Here is a 17,463-nt window from a genome sequence, read left to right on the forward strand (position 1 = left end):
CCACCTGCCCCAGGCGAGTGGAGCCTCTGGGTGGCCAGGCCAGCTCCAGTGCCCACCCGGGGCCCCCAGCCGGGTGATGCCGTCAGACCGGCGTCGGCGGCTGCCATGAGGATTTTTAATAACGGGAGTGATTTTTGCATGATGAATGGGGCCCCGCCGTCATATCCATAATGAAGCCTTAATGTTTTCAAATCCCCATTTAAGGAGCTGCTCTGACTCAATAATGAATTTCCAATCACAGAGCTGAAGCCCCGGCCTATCCATCTTCTGCCCCTGCAGGGAGCGGCCTGCCTGCCCACCCCCTGCTTGGCATTGGGCATCATTGGGCATCTTGCCTGGGGGGCATCGAGGGCAAGAGACCCCCACCGAGCCATGGGAAAGACCCTGCTGGGACCCAGATTGCCAGGGCCAGGCTGGGAGGGCAGGGTCTGCGATGGACAGTGAAGTCTAGACTCGAACCCTTTGTTCTGAGACCCTGGGGGCAGAGCTTGGGCTCAGCACAGAGTTCAGAGGATTGCAGAAGTAAGGCCAGAAGGGACTCGAACATGGGCTATGGAAGCTGGGAGGGGTCTTGGAATAGCTTCCCTCTCCCTATCCACCTGGGCTTTATTTTCCAAGGATTTCTAGATTTCCAAGTATTTCCTCCATCTCCCCAGTGGGTAGTCAGCTCCCTGAGGGCAGGCACTGCGCCAGGGCAGGCCAAGTTGGCCCTTCAAGGAGCCAGGCTTCCAGAGGAGGATGGTGCTTGGGCTGCTCCCAGGGCTGGTGGCATGGGTGGGATGGGGGAGGAGCTCCCCCCCCAGTCCTGCCATCTGGAGGCTCCTATTTAAATGAATTATCCCTGCTAACCAGATATTAGCTGTGTTTCTGTTCCGCCAAACCATTGCCAGTGTTTTCAGTCCCCTCTAAATTTAGCACCCTGGGGCAAAGCGCCAGTGACCTGCCCTGGTTACATAGCACAGGAGAGCCAGTGGGGGGGATTGAGGAGGGACAGCTGTGCGATTGTGTGACAGCAGGCCGGCCCCTTGGGCCTCAGTGTCCGCATCTGTAAAATGGCCAGAAGGATTGAGAGATCCAAGCAAGGGGATGAGTTCAAGGTGTTACCCTCACCCCCAGACTGAGGAAAGGCTGGGGAGGGGGAGGGGAGATGGACCTTCAGTCGGGGGGGGGGCGGGTCTGATGCTTTGAGCTCTCCAAACCTGGGCTTGTTCCTCTAAAATAGGGAGAACTCTGGCATCTCTTGGGCAGGCCCCCTCCCCTGCCCAGGTCTCAGTTTCCTTTTCTGTCAACATGGTCAAGGTCTAAATGAGAATCCATTATAGGAAACAAGGAGGGTGAGTTAGTCCCCCTGGGGGGCCCAAATTCTGACTTCTGGTGTCTGCGCTCCCTGGGGTACAAGCGGGCCCAAACCTGGTGGCCCTGCAGAGGGGGAGCTCCCCAGCCCTGGAGGGCTCCAAGCTGGAGGCCGCTAGTTTAAAGAAAGCTTGAACAAGAGCCGAGAGCCCTGGAGCCTTCTGGGGGGAGCGAGAAGAGGGGGGCTGAGAAACCAAAGCCAGGGAGGAACCCCCCCCCCCAGCCCCTGGCCTCCATCCAGGCCCAGCAGGAGCCTGCCCGGCCCACCCAGGCCAATATCAAGACGTTGCCTTAAATAATTAATTAGCCCCTGTTTGCTTGTTTGTTTAACATGTAAAACGCTCCCCCACCAGGGTTTTTTATTGCTGAATAAATTTAAATATTTAATCTTCCCTTCATGAATATTACGAGGCCTAAGTAGCCACCACAGCCCCTTCAAGTGCTGGGAGTCAGTGGCTCCCAGAGGGGGTCGGCGTCATTGTCGGAGGCAGGGGGGACAGCCCCTCGCTGAGTGATCCTCTTGAAGAAGGGGGGGTGGAGGCTGGGACCCCCGGGGATCATGGCCAGACTGAGTCAGACTAGGGGTTCTGGGGGCCAAAATGCCCTTCACATTTTTATAAAAATTTAAATTAAATTTAAAATAAATATTTTTATAAATGGGGGGGGCATCTGGGACCCTCCCCGAGTTCTATTGAGAATGTGTGGCCAGAGCTCCGAACAGGAGGCGGGAGAGACCCAGGTTCAAATTCTCCAACACCAGCTGGGTGACAATGAGCAAGTCACTGGAAAGTTGAGCCTCGGTTTCCTTTGCTAGAAAATGGGTAGAACATCTACTTTTGAGCAGATTCCTCATTCTCTTTAATAGGAATAACTGGAACCTAAAAGTCCCCACAGCTGCCTTAGCTTCTTCCAGTCTTGTTGGCCTTTTTTTATTTTAAAAAAAAACACATTTGGGGGCAGCTAGGTGGCGCAGTGGATAGAGCACTGGCCCTGGAGTCAGGAGGACCTGAGTTCAAATTCAGCCTCAGACACTTCATAATTCCTTTGCTGTGTGGCCTTGGGCAAGCCACTAAACCCCGTTGCTTCAAATAAAATTTAAAAAGAACAAACAACCCAGTTTGGGGTCGGGTCTGTCTCCCAAGAGGCCTGAAGTCAGGAGATGTCTCCATTTCAGCCTCCACCTGGTCAGGCCCTATTTGGAGGAGGAGTCTGGGGTGGTGGAGGCGCCCTGACCTCAAGCTACGTGAGGATGGGTTGAAGGAGTTGCGGCTCTTTAGCCTGGTCAGCGGCATCTGGCCTTCCAGGGCTGACCAACAGAAGGTGAATCTGGCCCAGGGACGGAGTCAGAAGCTCTGGGGAGAGTCACAGAGAGGTCCACTGAGGCCGGAAGTGAAGAGATGCTTTGTCCCAAAGTGGAATAGGATGCTGCCTCAGGTAGTGAGCTCCCTGTCACCAGAGAGAGAGCCAGGAGGAAGAAGAAGTCTTGTTTAAGTGTGTGGTGGACCAAATTCTACTCCGTTTAATTCAGCAAGGAGCTGAATTCAGCTCCTGCCTTCAGGGGTTCCGTTCTCCTGCCCCCAACCTAGAACAAGGAGGGACCTTACAGAAAAGCTGGTCTTGATGGGGAAACTGAGGCTCAGGGAGGGGGTGGAGCTTGCCAGTGAGGTCAGTTGGCTTAGAACTAAGGGCAGGGGGATCCTCAAATGCTCATAGAGGGGGCTTGGCCCTGAGCGCCTCTGTATGACAAGGCTACCTCCCCCTCAGCACTCTCCACACTGCTGACCCCCCCAGCACAGTCAGGGGGCTTGCAGAGAGCCTGGGGGTCCCTGGACAGGTCCCCTCTCTCTCTGATCCTCAGTTTTGTCATCTGACAAATGGGGTCAAGGATACCCACACCCGTAGGCAGAGGGTGGTATAACATTCAGTGGAGATGTGGACTCTAGGGTGGCATCTGTGGGGCAGGGGTACTGCCAAGACCCCCCCCCCCGGGGAGCTTTCCCCACCCTGCCCATGCCTGCTTCCTGTGTGTCTTTGGGCAGCTTCCTTGATCTCTCTGGGCCTCAGGAAGCCCCTTCCCCATCCCACTGTGTAGGAAGGATGAGCAGGGCCCGGGGGCCCTGAGCCACGTCTGCTCTTGTCCAGTGGACAGCAGGCGTGCGTGGACTCAGAGCTGCCTCAGAAGGCAGCAGGTCCAAAGGGGGCCATGTGCCAGGCTACCGATGATGGGGAACTCACCAGCTCAGAGTCTGGGCCCCAAGATCCCCTCCAGGGGTGGAGTCTGAGAGGCAAGAAGAGGCCGGAGGACCCCCAGGCCCTGACCAAAGCCAGGCTGGTGGGAGGCAGCGGACACGAGGGGCCGCGCTGACCCCCGAACAGCCCCATCTCCCGGCCGGCCCTCTCTCTCTCCCTCCTCCTGGCCGTGGCAGGAAACATTAAGTCTGTTAAATACAAATTATTCCTGTCCTCTTCTTCCGCTGGGTGGGATGGACCCCAGCCAAGGGCAGCCGAGACGAGGCCCACACGGCCCAGGGGAAGTGCCAGGGCCTTGGCCGGGGGGGGGGGGGGGCTTGCTGCTGGGAGAGCATCATTAGCCCCGTTACTGAGATAAAGGACTGGGGGGGCAGTGCCCCTGAGGAGGAGGGGGCAGGGGGACCCCTCTCCTGGCTCGCTGAGCCTCAGTTTCCCCATCCATAGAACAGATGGAGCCAGGTGGTCTCTCAGTATCCAGGTCCAGGGGTTTCTACGGTTAAGGGCTGCTCGCTTGGGGAGGTTTTACCAAGAGCCAGCTGATCTGGAAGCCCCACGTCCAGGTGGGCTGCTGCTCCTCTTACGGGCCGGGGTGAGGGAGTGAGGGTCAAATAAACGCCATGCACCTTCTTTGTCCCCCAACACATCTGGGGACATTTTGCACAGGGGAAAACTGAGTCCCAGGGACTTGTTCAAGGTCACTCGGCCGGCCTTGGAACTGGGATTTTTCAGGGGGAGCTCTAGAAATCTGCCCCAGGGCCCTACAGAGAGCCCCTGGCTGTTCCCCAGAGACAGAGAAGAGGGGGTTCGTCCAGGGAAGCACCCACCTTGCCAGACAGATGTGGCCTCTAAAAGCTCACAGCCCCCAGAACCAGGGCAAGGAGGGGGTGTCCGGCCCCCCTCCTTGGGGTGCCCCCCACTGTCTGCCCTGAACAGGGAATCCTGCAGGGCCACTGCCAAATGGAAATGAAATTCTGCTTAATTGGGCCCCAAAGGGGAGGAGAGAAAACAACAGGAGGGAAGAGGGGAGAGGAGAGGGAGGAGGGAGGGGAGCCTGGAGGCTGCAGCTGGCCCAGGGTGGAGGTGGCTGGCATAGGGGCAGGTCAAGCTTGGCCCTGGCAGGCTGCCTGCTGGTGCCCACCACACCCTTAGCCTCCCGGAACTCCCTGGAGGCCACAGAGGGACCGTCCATTTGTCAGCTGGGGTTTCTCCTGGCCAGTAAGGTGGGCTGAGGAAGTCACGCTGGGTGCAGGTGGCCCTGGGTTCGGGTTCTCCCCGGGGCCCAGCAGAGGCAGGCAAGATGGCAGGCCGCCTCGGTGGCGGGCCTTCCCCAGCCGCCCAGGCCTCTGGCCCGGCTCCCTGGAAGATGCCCGGGTGGGAGGCGGCCAGTGCTGTTTTTCAGGGCTCGGGGTCCCCCGGGGCCCCCCAGCCTGGCCCCGCCCCCCAAGGGCCCCAGCACCCTCCTGGGGCCAGGCCTGCCTGGTGGATAAACAAGCCCTGGAGCCCGGCTCCAATTAAAGTTGGCTCAGCTGATGAGGCTGCCCCTCATTTGGCAGCTTCATTAGCTCCGGGTTTCCAGGGGCCAGAGGCCCAGACTCCCTCTGTCTGTCTCACATGGGGGGACGGCAGGCAGGGAGGGGGCAGGGCAGCACCCGTGGGAGCAGAGCGGCCTGCTGGGGGGGCGGGCAGAGGGGAAGGAGAGCCAGAGCTTCATGTCCTGAACTTCTTGGGCAGTAAGAACACCCCACTCCAACATTCCAGGTTCTAAGCCCCCCAGCTCTGACGTTCCAGTTCTAAGCCTCCCCGCTCTGACACTGCTGTTGGAGACCCCCCCACTCCAACCTTCAGTTGTAGGGGCCCCCTCATTCTAACATTTCAGGTTCTAAGCCCCCAACTCTGATGTTCCAGGTTCTAAGGGCCCCAGGATGCTGATCTTGTGAGGCCTTGAAGGCCATCCCAGGCCCCAGCCCCCAGCCCCCCGCTGTCTCCCCCTGAGCCCACAGCACTCTCAGATATCCCTGAGAAGCGCCCAGGCTGCCCCTCGTTTTGGGGGTGCCTCCATTTCTCTCCCTGGAGAGCCCCTGGCTTCCTTTGCCATGGACCCGTTGATACCGTTCCAAAGTGGTTCACAACGACCCCGTGAGGAGAAACTGAGGCGGGGGTTCGGGACTTTTCCAGAGTCACACGGCTTGTCTAAGTGGGTGAATGAGAACTTGAACTCGGGGCTGGTCTCTCTGGGTTTGGGCCTTCTCTCCTGCGCCACCTGGTGGCCAGTCATCGCGCTCCAGGCAGCCCTGCCCTGCAGAGGGTCGTCAGGAAGACCCGAATTCGAATTCTGCCTCGGGGTTTGAGGCCACAAGCAGTTCTCCTGCCTCATGAGGGTCCCCTCTGGGCTCAAGTCCTTTTGCCTGAGACTCAGTTTCCTTGTGGCTAAAATGGGGTGGAAGGGCTTCCCTCCCAGGGTGGTGGTGGGGCAGCAAGGGGCATGTGGCCCTCACTCTCCCTGGGGTCTCAGGTTCTGTAAGCTCCCCGAAGGCGGGGCCTCGGACCCCGATGCCAGTCCTGCCTCCAATACTTGCTCAGTTATAAAGTGGGGGGGGGGGGCTAGGGCCCTGCCAGCCCTGGTGCCCTGGAGCCGCCCCCTCCTCACACAGACCTGCAGGATCCCCTGGGAGGAGGGGGCAGGGTGAGAGGCTGGGCAGCCGCCACCACACTGGGCACGTGAAATATTGTCTCTCGGATTAGCAGATAGACTGAGAATGAGGGAATAATAGAGCGGCCGATCGATGAGGCCCGGGCAGCAGTGGGCAGCAGCGGGCAGCCGCGTTTGCTCAGCACTCAGGGCCCCCGGATGGTCCTCCCAGGACCCAGGCCAGGGGCGTCATCCTTCTCCCCCGCCCCCAGTCCAAGAACCCTGAGGAAGACAGAGGTGGTGGAATGTGAGGGCAGAGGGGGCCTACCTTGGGGGGCCTTCTGGGTCATTCTAGGGGGCAGGGGGTAGCAAGGAGGGAGGCCAGAAGTGAGCCCCCTGGCTGAAGAGCCGAAGGCTCAGGGTCCTGGGGCCCAGCCCTGTCTCCTCTGCCAAGGGACTGCCCTGTTCCAGGCCTCAGTTCCCCATCTGTAAAATGGAAGGTGAGATGCCCAGCGCCAGCCACGTGAAGGCCAGAACCAACATTCGTCGCCATCAGAGGAAGTCTGGCCTGGGCCAGAAAAACCTTGGTGGGGGGCTTGAGGTGCCCCGGGGGGGAGGGAAGACCTTCATCTGGGCCTCAGTTTCCTTCTTGGTAAAATGAGGGCAAGAGCTTCCCTGGGGGGGAAGGGGGGCTTGAAGCCCAGGCTTGGAGAACGTGGGGCCGTGTTGGGTGACAGTGAGGGTGAGGATGAGGATGAGGATGATCCTCTATCAGGAGGACCCTCCTGGCCCCACTGGCCTCTTCCTGTCTGACCCCGATGGTCTTTCCCCTTCTCCAGGCCTCAGTTTCCCTATCTGCTCTTCAGAGCACTCTGCCGAGCGGTCTCTGGCTAGGGCTGGATGTTGGGGCCGGGGCTTATGCCCACCTCTGAGGTCCCAGCACCCCCAGCACCAGGGGTGAGCCGGGCTTGGGAAGGGAAGTGGGGGGCCCATCACCTCCACACAGACCCCCCCCAGCAGGACTCTTCCCCCTTTCCTTCCCTTCCTCAGGGGTCCTGGGCAGGGAAGATGAGGAAGCGGGGGGCCGAGGCCAGGCTGGGGAGGGGGCTGCCTAGGATGGCCTGGGGGACAATAGGGAGGAGAGGGCAGCGCTCTGCCCTGGTCAGGCCCAACCTGGGGTGGGGGGGACTTTAGAACATCCCTGTCAAAGTTGGGGACCCTTGAGCCTAGAACGTAGAAAGTCATGGCTGGCTGGGGGACAGCCCAGAACATGGGAGTTCTGAGCTGAGGGGCCAGAGAACAGAACTCAAGTCATCAAAGCCAAAAGGATCCTTCAGAATCCATCTGGTGCACCCCCATTTTACAGATAAGGAAACTGAGGTCCAGAGAGGCAGCAACACAGTGGAGCCTAGAACTCCTGGCTCCCCAGGACCCCTGGGGGGCTGCCGGAGCTGAGGGGTCCCTGCTGTGCTTCCCCCCACAGTGGATGGCTGTATCCACCGAGCCGCCGGCCACTTGCTGACCGAGGAGTGCCGCTCGCTCCACAGCTGTGAGACGGGCAAAGCCAAGATCACCGGAGGGTACCGCCTGCCGGCCAAGTGTATGTACCCCGGCCCGGGCCCTCCCAGCCTTCCTTTCGTCTTCCTCGTGCCCGCAGTCCCACAATGCCTTGCCTGCCAGGCACGGGCTCTGCCCGTGCCCATGGCCAGGGGAGTAGTTACCACCCCACCCTGGCCCATTTTGCAGAGCTTGGCAGTGCCCCTGCACCAGCTCCTAACCCGTCACATCCAGACTCAGGGTCTTGGGGAGCCCCCTTGGCCACCCCATTTGCCTCCTCCCTCCCCTCCCCATGGGTGAGCTTGCCGGCCTGGATGGAGGTCAGGGCTGCCTCAGGCAGGCCCTGTCAGCCCCCCCCCCCCAGCCCGAGCCCTGGGCGAGATGGGCAAAGAAACTGGTTTTCTTGGGCAGAAGCAGAGTCAGAATCTTCCTGGAGTGGGTGCTGGGTGTGAGTGTTGGTGCCCGCATGGAGGAGCTGGACCGGGTGTGCTGGGTCAGTGGGCTCCCCTTGGGCACAGTGGCAAGGTGCCAGGCAGGGAGCAGGCCCTGGATGGTATCATGCCCCCTCCCAGCTAGGGGCTCAAGGGCCGGGTGAGGAGGGGGCACATGGGTGCCAGGCGAGGGCTCGGAACTGGGCCTGACCCAGTCTCATTCCTCACAGATGTCATCCATACTGTGGGGCCTATCGCCCAGGGAGACCCCAGCCCCGGCCAGGTCCAGGAACTGCGCAACTGCTACCTTAACAGCCTGCAGCTGGCACTAGAGAACCGCCTTCGCTCAGTGGTGAGGGTCCAGAACGGGGAAGGGGCGCCCCAGAGGGGCTGGGCCTAACTAGGGGGTGCCGGCAGTAGCCCCAGTAACAGCAGGGTTTGTCTTCCAGGCCTTTCCTTGCATCTCCACGGGGGTCTTTGGTGAGTGTGGCTGGGGCCAAGGTGGGGGGCTGGGCTGGGGGTCACAGGGAGAAGCCACGGACGCTCCAGCTTCCCCTGCACCCCACAGGTTACCCCAACGAGGCTGCAGCCGAGGTCGTCCTGGCCACCCTCCGAGAGTGGCTGGAAGAGCACAAGGACAAGGTATGGGGGTCACGGGGGGAGCCAATCCGGGAAAGCTCTCTCCCCTCCGACTCCCGGTCCTCCCCCGGCAGGGGGATGGGGGGGGGCACAGGGGAGGGCCTCCCTGAGCACCGGATCCTCCTCTGGCCTCAGGTGGACCGCCTGCTCATCTGTGTCTTCTTGGAGAAGGATGAAGAGATCTACCGGGGGCGCCTGCCCCACTTCTTCCCTGTGGGTAGGTGCCCCCTCCCCTCCTGGGGTCCTGAGCCCTCTGGGTGGAGCCTGGGGGAGGGGCTCATCCTGGCAGGTGGCCCCTCCCTCACTCTCCTCTGCCTTCCAGCCTGATGCCGTCCCTCCCCACTCCCCAAGACTGGTAAGAAAGGCCCCGTGTGGACTAACCGTGCCCCCCACCCCCATCCCTGGCACCAGCTAACCACCCCCTTGGCCCATCAGAGGCAGACAGGACTGCTGACTCCCCCCGTCCCAGGCCAGGACTGGGGGTGGCGGGGGGCCGGACAGGAGGGGCCCGTTTCCCAGGTCTGCCCTGACCTGGCGCTTCTCCCTCCAGACCCACCCGAGGCGCCCCAGGCCCAACTCTGAGGACGCCAGACCGCTGACCCACCCAAGCCCCCCTGATGCAGGACCGCCTTCCCCACGACCCTCCCCGGGCTCGAGGGTCTCTCAACACTGTTCAATAAAGGGTTCTGCTCAGTTCTAGGCTCAAGGCTTGATATCCCAGAGGATGGGGCCGGGGCTGGGATGGGGGGGGGGGTGTCAGGACGTGGGGTGTGCCGAGCTCATCCACCAGTGAACTTGGGGGATCCACCAGCTGGCCCCCAGGCTTGGGTCATCCCTCCAGGCCAAAAGGAAAGAAGGAACCCGGGGGAAGTGGGCAGCATGGCAGGAGGAGATGGCAGCACAGCGGGAGGCGGGCAGTGCGGCGGGAGGAGACGGGCAGCGCCGGTTGCCAACAATCAGTTCACATTTATTGAGGCGGATACAGTTGCACAGAACACAGCCACGCTCCCTGCCCTCGAGGGGCTTACAGTCTGAAGGAGACGACACACCATTAATTCTGTGGGGGAGGGGGTGGTCTTCTGTGGCTCGATGGCACTGGGGGAGAGACCCCCGCCCTTCCCCTTGCTGGAAGAAACGGACAACTCAAGAGAGCAGAAGAGCCGGGGGCCCGGCAAGCCAAAGCAGGGGGAGCAGGGAAGGCCAGAGTGTGGGGGGCTGGGGGCGGCTGGGGCCTCAGGCTCCTCCCCTCCGTGAGGGTGGTGCCCCCAGGACGATGGTGAGGCCCTCAGGCCAGCCCCTAGCAGCCATGCTGCTACAGGGTGGCAGTGCCCTCTGCTGGGGACAGAGTTAAGAACAAGCCAAACCATCTAAGAAGCGAGCCAGAGGCAGGCGCTGGGACAGAAGCAGGGGTGTCCGACAGCAGAAAGGAGAGCAGAGGCAGTGGGGTCCAGGAGGGCATCACCTGGGCCTCCATCTGTGGGCCAAGGGTGAGGGGGGGTGAGCACAGGTGCAGACTGGGTCGGCACCGGAGCGGGCAGACCCTGTGGAAGCACAGTTGGCCCCCGGGGAAGGGCTGAGGCATCAGGAGAGGCTCCGGTAGCATCTCCCATGAGAAGGTCCTTGGAAGAAGCCCCCACAAGCCAGTGGAAGAATGGGGGAGATGACCCCCTCAGCCCCTGCCCTTGCAGGCCTGCTCCCCTAGGGTTTGGCTGCTGGGGCCTGAGCAGCAAGTGGCCCGTCTTTCCCCTGCCCAAGCTTGGCTCGGCCTGGCCCGGGGTCCCTGCCGGGAAAGGAGGGCCCCCCCGGATGCCCTCTCCCAACGGCGGGCAGCAGCAATACATGGGCGCGCAGACACGGCCTCACCAGCAACATCCCCTTTAATAAAATACGCAAGGTCACGGGGGCAGGGAGGGGAAGGGGGAGTGAAATATGACCATTTACAACCACAAAAAACCTCTGTACATGTCTAACGCCTGTTAGCAGGGGAAGGGAGGGGCAGGACTGGCCCCAGCACGGGCAGTGGCGGCGGGCAAGGCCCGGGGCGCCGTCCCACCTATTTGTAAAGGATGTCGTAGTGTCCGGGTCTGTACAGTAGATAGACCTTGGGCTCAGAGCCCTCCGGGAAGACGTGGGGGTTGGTGGTGCCGCCCTCCCCGCGGTCCATGTACTCCACCTGGATGGAGACGTTGAGGGCCTGCGCCAGCGCGATGATATGGATGTGGTCACTCTCCTTGCACATGGGCTCCACCTCCTGGAGGGATGAGAGGGGAGAAAGGTGACCGGGGGAGCCAACCCACCCCGACAGCCCGGCCAGAGGAAGTGGGGGGGTGTCTGCGGTGTGGCCCCCCCCTTCACACACCCACTGGCCTGGAGGGGGCTCTTCCCAGGCCCAGCCGGGCTAAGGGGTTGTCAAGTTAGGGAACAGAAGATGAGCGGCGAGTTTTGGTCGGGCTGGGGTGGAGTGCCCACATCTAGAAGACCAGAGGCCCAGAAATGAGGTCAGAAAAGTGGCAAGCAAAGGTCAGGGTGGCAGAGGGGCAAGGTCCAAGGCACCTGCTGACAAAACTCCTTGACGGTCCGGCCCCCCTCAATGAAGTGCTCAAAGAACTTGCTCTCGCGCTGCAGGTAGCCCGAGGTGAGCAGCCGCAGGTAGACCACCAGGTAGTCGGAGGTGCTCTGGTCATTGAAGGAGGCCAGCAGTTCGGCCACCGAGGTCTGCTTCTCCACCTGCTCGATCAGGTCCATGAACTGCCCAGAGAGATGCCAGAGCCCCCATCAGCGGCCCTGCCCGGCCCCAACGCCTCCCCACCCGAGCCAGGGGTGAGGGTGGGGGCCGGCTCAGCTCACCGTGTTGTGGAAATCTTCGATTGTGAACTCTGTGAAGCCCTGAGACACCAGGTCCTCTTTGCTCTTGGCAGAGATGGCTTTGAACCTGCCGGAGGAGGCAAAAGTTGCTGGAGGGGGAGGGGGGAGCAGATAGGGGCTGGGAGCACCTGGGTCTGCTGCTTGTGCCAACAAGGCAGAGAAAGGCCAGCCACGGGCTGTCTGGCAGGGCTGGGGGGTCATCAAAGCCCCCCCCCCCAGAGTTAGAAGAGACCTCAGGTGTGACCCCGAGGATGGATGGATTCGTACGGCCCCCTAGACTGACCCTAGTTCAAGTCTCTGTTTAACATCCATGCTGCCTAAATGCCCCACTATTAGGAAAGCACTCGGCTGGACCGTGGGCCAGGAAACCCTGCAGACCCCACCGCTCACCTCTGCAGCTCCTTGCTGTCCTCCAAAAGGGCTTCCAGGTGGGAGAACCCAAAGGCTCGGTAGAAGCAGTTGCCATCAGGCCTAGTCTTTCGGATGTAGGAATACTTTTTGTGTAGGTCCTAAGGAGACAATGGAGAAGCTGCTGAAGATCGGGGTGCAGACGGGCCGCTTTCTTGCCCCTGCCCAGGGATGGGCCGGTGGGTGGCTCTGAGTGGGGCAGCCAGTAGACAGAGGGCTCTTGGTAAACCTGAGCCCTCAGGGGGGAACGAGAAACCGCCCCACAGACCGTGGAAGCTCTGAAAGGCCGGTGAGGACCTGCGCGTGGAGCGGGCAGGAGCAGAAGCCACTCCTGGCCTTCACTCCTCCCAAGAACCCGGTGCAGACAGAGGGCCTCTCCCAGCTCACCCATCTCCTGGGGGTGGGGGGGACCTAGGAGCCCCCACCTTGATCTTCTGTTGGTAGATGTTGTCGTCTTCGGCGTACTCCTTGTAGAGGACGGAGAGCTCCAGACGCTCGGACACCAGTGGGTTCTGAACCGCAATCTGGGGGGGCAGAGAGGGAGGAGGACAGGAGCGTGTGCGTCCGCCCGATCCCTTGGCTGGGAGCTCCGGGCAGGGGCACGGGGCCGGGCCAGAGTGACTGCTCCCCACAGCAGGGTGCGGGCAGGGGTCCAGAGACGGAGCCCCAAAGGACAAAAAGGTGAGCCCCGACGGCGTCCTCTTTTGTTTTTAGTCCTGGTCCGGGATTCTTGTGGAAAGGTGGATCCCCAGCCGGGGCACCCCTGCCCGCCTGGCCACGGCGTCTGCCGCTGCCAAGGCAACCCCGGGGCACTGAACTCAGTAGGCCCGGGAGCTTTTAGGGGTGAATCACGGGTTGGACTGCGGCGGGACTGAAGGGTGCTGTCCCGGGGCCACCCCAGGAGCCGCCCGGGGAGGCGCTTCCCCTCCCCGGGACAACGGGGGGCCCCGGCCCCCCGCTCACCTCTTGCTGGATCCGGTCCTGCTGGGCCATGATGGCCTCATCGTAGGCCAGACAGTTCACTCCTGGGGGGGAGAGCCGGGGCGTGAGCGCGGCCGGGGCCGGGGGCCGGGCCCCCCCGGGGGCTCCCTCCGCCGAGGCTCGGGCTAAGTGCGGGGGGCGGCGTGGGCCGGGGGGCCCCGGGGGTTCCCGCAGGCCAGGCCGTGCCCCTTTGCCCAGGCTTCCTTCACCCCCCATCACCCCACGGCTCCCCGGGGCCCGGCCTGGGGGGCGGGTGGGGGAGGGGCCCAGGTGTGAGGGGCGGGGCTCCAGCGCGCGGGCGCGGCCGGGCGGGCGGGGCGCGCGCTCCCGCCGCGTGGGCGCAGGTGCGCGCCGGGGGTGGGCGCGTGGCCGCCGCGGCCTCCATCCGGGCCGGGCCGCCCCGCGCAGGCGCGTTGGCCCCCGGCGATGCCGCCGTGGCCGCGCGCCGCTCCCGCCGCTCCCGCCGCCGCCCCTCCCCCGGCCCCCGCCGCGCGCCCGGGGGGTCTCCGGCGGCGGCTGCTCCCCCAGGCCGCGGGGGGGGGGGGGAGCGATGGAGCCCGCGCGCCGCGCCTCGGCCCCCCCCGGGCCCCGGGCCCCTCCGTCCGGCCGGGCCGCGCCCCGCCCGCCCCCCCGGGGCCCCCGGCCCCCGCCCCCGCCCCCGCGGCCGCTACCTTCCGCGTCGCTCCCCAGCGGCTCCGGCTTCTGCTGCTGAGGCTCCTCCGCCGCCATCTTTAAACAGCGCCGCACCCACGACCACTTCCGGGGTACGAGCGCCTCTGCGCCCGGAAGTGAACCGGTGCCCGCCCCCTGCGGGCTCCCTAGCAACGCCCCTAGCGACCGGAATCCCCGCCCCCGCCCCGCCCCGCCCCGTCCTCCTGGGGCCGCCGGGGCGGCGGGGAGCTAGAGAGGAGGCCCGGGGAGATGGGGCCCGCCTGAGGCGCCCAGCCTGGGGGGGCGCCCCCGGCTTTTCCAGACCCGCCGCTCGCAGGCCACAAAGAGCAGCACTTGAACTCGGCTCCTCAGCCTTTCCCAGGAAGGACGCGGCCCGGGGACTTCTCTCCGCGCACCCCTGGCCGAGCTGAAGCAAGCTGCCCAGGCCTCCCCCCCCCCCCCGGCCGCGGCTCCCCCAAGCCCCGGCCAACCTTCCTCCGGCCCGTGACCGCCTTCCCCTGCCGCGGCCCCCGAAGTCTCGGGGCGGCCCACTCTGCCCGCAGCCTCCCCGCATCCTGCCTCCGGGCCCCGCCATCCCAGGTCCTGGAAGGGGCCGAACCGAGAGTACCCTCGAGAACCCAGCGACGGCCCTGGCACCAGGACGTGAGCCCTCCCGGGGCCCCCCCCAGTCCCGGGCCGTGCTGCCAGTTCCCGAGCTGGCCGGGCCTTGGCCCTCGTCCTCCATTTTACCGGCAAACAGACCCTGGGACATCCCAAGGGACCGACGTCGGCCTGGCAGCCCGCTGGGAGCTTCTCCCCCCATGTCAGGCGCCGCGTGGCGACTCAGGGACGGACTTGCAGACCCCGGGTCCAAGGAAGAGCCCTGCCTTGGCCCGGCTGCTGTTCAGCCGGACAGACGGACAGCCGTCTGGGGCACTGAAGGGCCGGTGGAGGCCGGATCTGGGCTATAAACCCAGCCGAGGCCCGAGACTCTGCTTCCTCCCGCGTTCAGCCACGTTTGCAGAGATGCCCCCTCCTCGTCTTCCTCCTCCAAACATCCACGGCGTCCACTAGGGCAGCGTCGGGGGGTCTCCAGTGCCTAACCGGACCAGCAAGGCCACCGCGACACCAGCCCAGCTGGCCCTGGCTGCCCAGCCTGCATCGCCCCCATCTCTGGGTCTCAGGGCCACTTCCTGCTCCCTCTGCCACCTCCTGGTCAAACCCCGGCAGGCAGCGGTGCCAGCCAGAGGCATCAGGAGCCTGCTCTGTCATCTGGACCCAAGCAGACGGGGTTGGTGTCCCCCCAGAGTCCCAGCCTTGGCAGTGACCGAGAAGCCATCCAGGCCCCTCTGGATGTCTCTGAAGGGCTCTTGGCGGTGCCGCCCCGAGACCTCCGGAATGGCACTGGTAGAACTCAGAGTAGCAGCCTGGCACCATGGGCAGAATGTTGGTCGGGGGCTCGGCTCTCCCCGGCCAAACTCCCCAAGAACGCGCCCTCTCATTTCCGCTCCGGCAGGTGCCGGACCAGGGGCCGGACTGGCCGTTCTTCCCAGGCCCAGACGTTTCTTTGCAAGAACTTCTGAAGCTCCAGCGAGCCGGTGGCTCTGCAGTCTCTCCCGATGTATGGCTCAGGCCGGGGTGGCCTGCCGACTCTATCAGGTGTCGGGAGGCCGAGGAGCTCCAGGTCTTCATCTGCTCCTGGGAGGACTCGGGGAGGAGCCCTCGCCCCTCCGACTCACCTGGGAAAGCTTGAGACCGCCAGGTGGCTGCTCCCCTACAGCTGCCCCCGGGACACCGGGGCTGGGACCGGCCCAGCAGGGCCTGACAGAGTCCTGAAGCCCAGGGCTCACACCTCTCCCGCCTTGCCATCCCGTGCCAATGAGAAGCAGCCAACCTGCTCCTGGTAGGGTGGGGTGGGCAGCGCGGGTAGCCCACAGCCTTGGCAGAGAAACAAGGCAGCCCTCTGCTTGGCTTCAGGAGCCGCTGGGGGACCCGCACCGGCACGGCCCCTCCCCTCCCCCATACGACCCCTTGGGTGGGCAGCTTAGGGCGACGTTATGCCAAAGGGCACCACTCCCCCCAGGAGCCCAGGGACCCTCCCCAGCGGGAGGCCGATCCCACCTGCCGGCCGGACCGAACCCCAAGAACCCCCCCCAGCCTCGGGGAGATGGAAGTAGAGAGAAAACTCGGGGCGCCCCAGGCCCCCCCCTCCAGGCACACAGCAGACTCGAGGTTTCAAGACTTTATTTCAACTGGGGGTGGGGTCACGTGGCATGATTGAGCAGGGGCGCGGTGCAGCCTGGGAAAGAAAGCGATCGTGGTCCCTGGGGGGGGCCAGGTCCGGGGGGGGGGGCAGGCCCCGAGATGGGGGGGTAGATCTCGAGGCGGGGGGGGGGGGCAGGTCCCGAGATATGGGGTAGATCTAGGGGGGATCCCGGGGGGTCCAGACCCCGGGGTCACGGGGCAGGTCCCAAGATGAGGGGTCAGATCTCGAGGCCCGGGGGAGTCCAGGCCCCGAGGTCACGGGGCGGGGGGGGCAGGTCCCAAGATGGGGGGTCAGAGCTCGAGGCCCGGGGGGGTCCAGGCCCCGAGGTCACGGGGCGGGGGGGGGCAGGTCCCAAGATGGAGGGTCAGAGCTCGAGGCCCGGGGGGGTCCAGGCCCCGGGCCGGCGGCGGCGCCCTCACTCCTTCTTCTTGTAGCTGCCCAGGTGGGCCAGCACCCAGCCGGAGGGCACCAGGAGGCTGACGAAGCAGACCGCCATGGCCGCCGTCTTCTCCTGCGGGGCACAAAGCGGGCCCGGGCGGGCGGCTCAGTGGGGCCCCGCGGGCAGGGACCCCGCCGCCCGCCGCCCCCCGCCCCCCGCCCCCCGCCGCCGCCTCACCACCAGGCTCAGCTCCTCCCGGGCCGGGCGCGCGTGCAGGGCCGCGCGGGGCAGGCGCAGGGGGCCGCGGGGCGTCAGGCCGCCGAGCAGCCGCGGGGCCAGCGCGGACATGGCGACGTCGGGGCGCGGGCGCGGGGAGCCGGGCCAAGGTCGCTCCGGGGAAATGTCAGCGGCGACCGGAAGTGACGAGGGGGGGCGGGGCTGCGTGGGCCCCGCCTCCCGGACGTGACGCGCGCGCCGCCCCGCCGCACGCCCCGTCGGCTTTTCCCGCGTCCCGCGACCCGGCCAATCCGGTGGCGGCATGCGTGTTGGGGCGGGGTTCTGTGCGGAAGGGGCGGGGCCGAAGCCCGCGGCGGCCTGGGAGGCGTGGGCCGCGCCCCTCCGCCCCGATCCCGCCTCTCCCGCTGGGGTGCCCCGCCCCTCCTGGCCTGCCCTGCTTGGGCACCTCCTAGCGGGCAGGATCGGTGCCAGGCGCCCGGGCAGCTGGGCAGAGAGAGCCGATGGCGTCCCGGGACGGGGTGCCCGGGGGCCGGGCGCCTGCTGTGACGCCTGGCCGGGGCGCCCCGGGCCTTGTGACATGGGGGGCGGTGCCAGCTGTAGGCACACCTGCCCGAAATGAGGCTCTGGGGGCCTCGCCGGCAGAGGCTGAGGGTCCCGCCCGCGTGCCGGGCCGGGCGCCCCCCGCCTTGCCTCTGCTAAGCCCGACTCCCCCTAGGGAGAGTGGGGGGCTGGTGGTGTCCCAGGGCCCAGGCCCCCCGTCAGGCCGGGCGGCCCCTCAGAGCTGCCCTCGGTGCCCTTGGCCGGATTCCAGGAGCGC

At 64.9% G+C, this 17,463-nt stretch overlaps 3 protein-coding genes across 4 annotated transcripts in view; 1 reads left to right on the forward strand and 2 right to left on the reverse strand.

Moving 5' to 3' along the window:
• Window positions 1–9,552, forward strand: part of MACROD1 (mono-ADP ribosylhydrolase 1) — a 196,611-nt gene extending 187,059 nt beyond the window's left edge. Inside the window, exons 5-11 of one of the 2 annotated variants that reach the window (XM_074231187.1) lie at window positions 7,716–7,832; window positions 8,451–8,572; window positions 8,670–8,700; window positions 8,789–8,862; window positions 8,995–9,076; window positions 9,182–9,214; window positions 9,410–9,552. In XM_074231187.1, the coding sequence (XP_074087288.1) occupies window positions 7,716–7,832; window positions 8,451–8,572; window positions 8,670–8,700; window positions 8,789–8,862; window positions 8,995–9,076; window positions 9,182–9,186 (431 nt within the window). In that variant the 3' untranslated portion in view covers window positions 9,187–9,214; window positions 9,410–9,552. The remainder of the gene's footprint in view (window positions 1–7,715; window positions 7,833–8,450; window positions 8,573–8,669; window positions 8,701–8,788; window positions 8,863–8,994; window positions 9,077–9,181; window positions 9,215–9,409) is intronic. The other variant, XM_074231185.1, reaches the window with a different exon arrangement.
• Window positions 9,553–9,784: 232 nt separating this feature from the next.
• Window positions 9,785–13,888, reverse strand: OTUB1 (OTU deubiquitinase, ubiquitin aldehyde binding 1). Its single transcript, XM_074231184.1, has 7 exons — window positions 13,785–13,888; window positions 13,096–13,157; window positions 12,558–12,656; window positions 12,115–12,233; window positions 11,707–11,791; window positions 11,413–11,607; window positions 9,785–11,110 (listed from the first exon to the last, which is right to left on the reverse strand). Exons 1-7 carry the CDS (start codon window positions 13,840–13,842, stop codon window positions 10,913–10,915), a joined length of 816 nt encoding a protein of 271 aa, XP_074087285.1. The 5' UTR covers window positions 13,843–13,888; the 3' UTR covers window positions 9,785–10,912.
• Window positions 13,889–15,991: 2,103 nt separating this feature from the next.
• COX8A (cytochrome c oxidase subunit 8A) lies at window positions 15,992–17,145 on the reverse strand. Its single transcript, XM_074231202.1, has 2 exons — window positions 16,647–17,145; window positions 15,992–16,541 (listed from the first exon to the last, which is right to left on the reverse strand). Exons 1-2 carry the CDS (start codon window positions 16,947–16,949, stop codon window positions 16,446–16,448), a joined length of 399 nt encoding a protein of 132 aa, XP_074087303.1. The 5' UTR covers window positions 16,950–17,145; the 3' UTR covers window positions 15,992–16,445.
• Between the last annotated feature and the right edge of the window lie 318 nt (window positions 17,146–17,463).

The sequence above is a fragment of the Macrotis lagotis genome, chromosome 3, assembly GCF_037893015.1.
Source record: "Macrotis lagotis isolate mMagLag1 chromosome 3, bilby.v1.9.chrom.fasta, whole genome shotgun sequence".
Classification (NCBI taxonomy): Eukaryota; Metazoa; Chordata; class Mammalia; order Peramelemorphia; family Peramelidae; genus Macrotis; species Macrotis lagotis.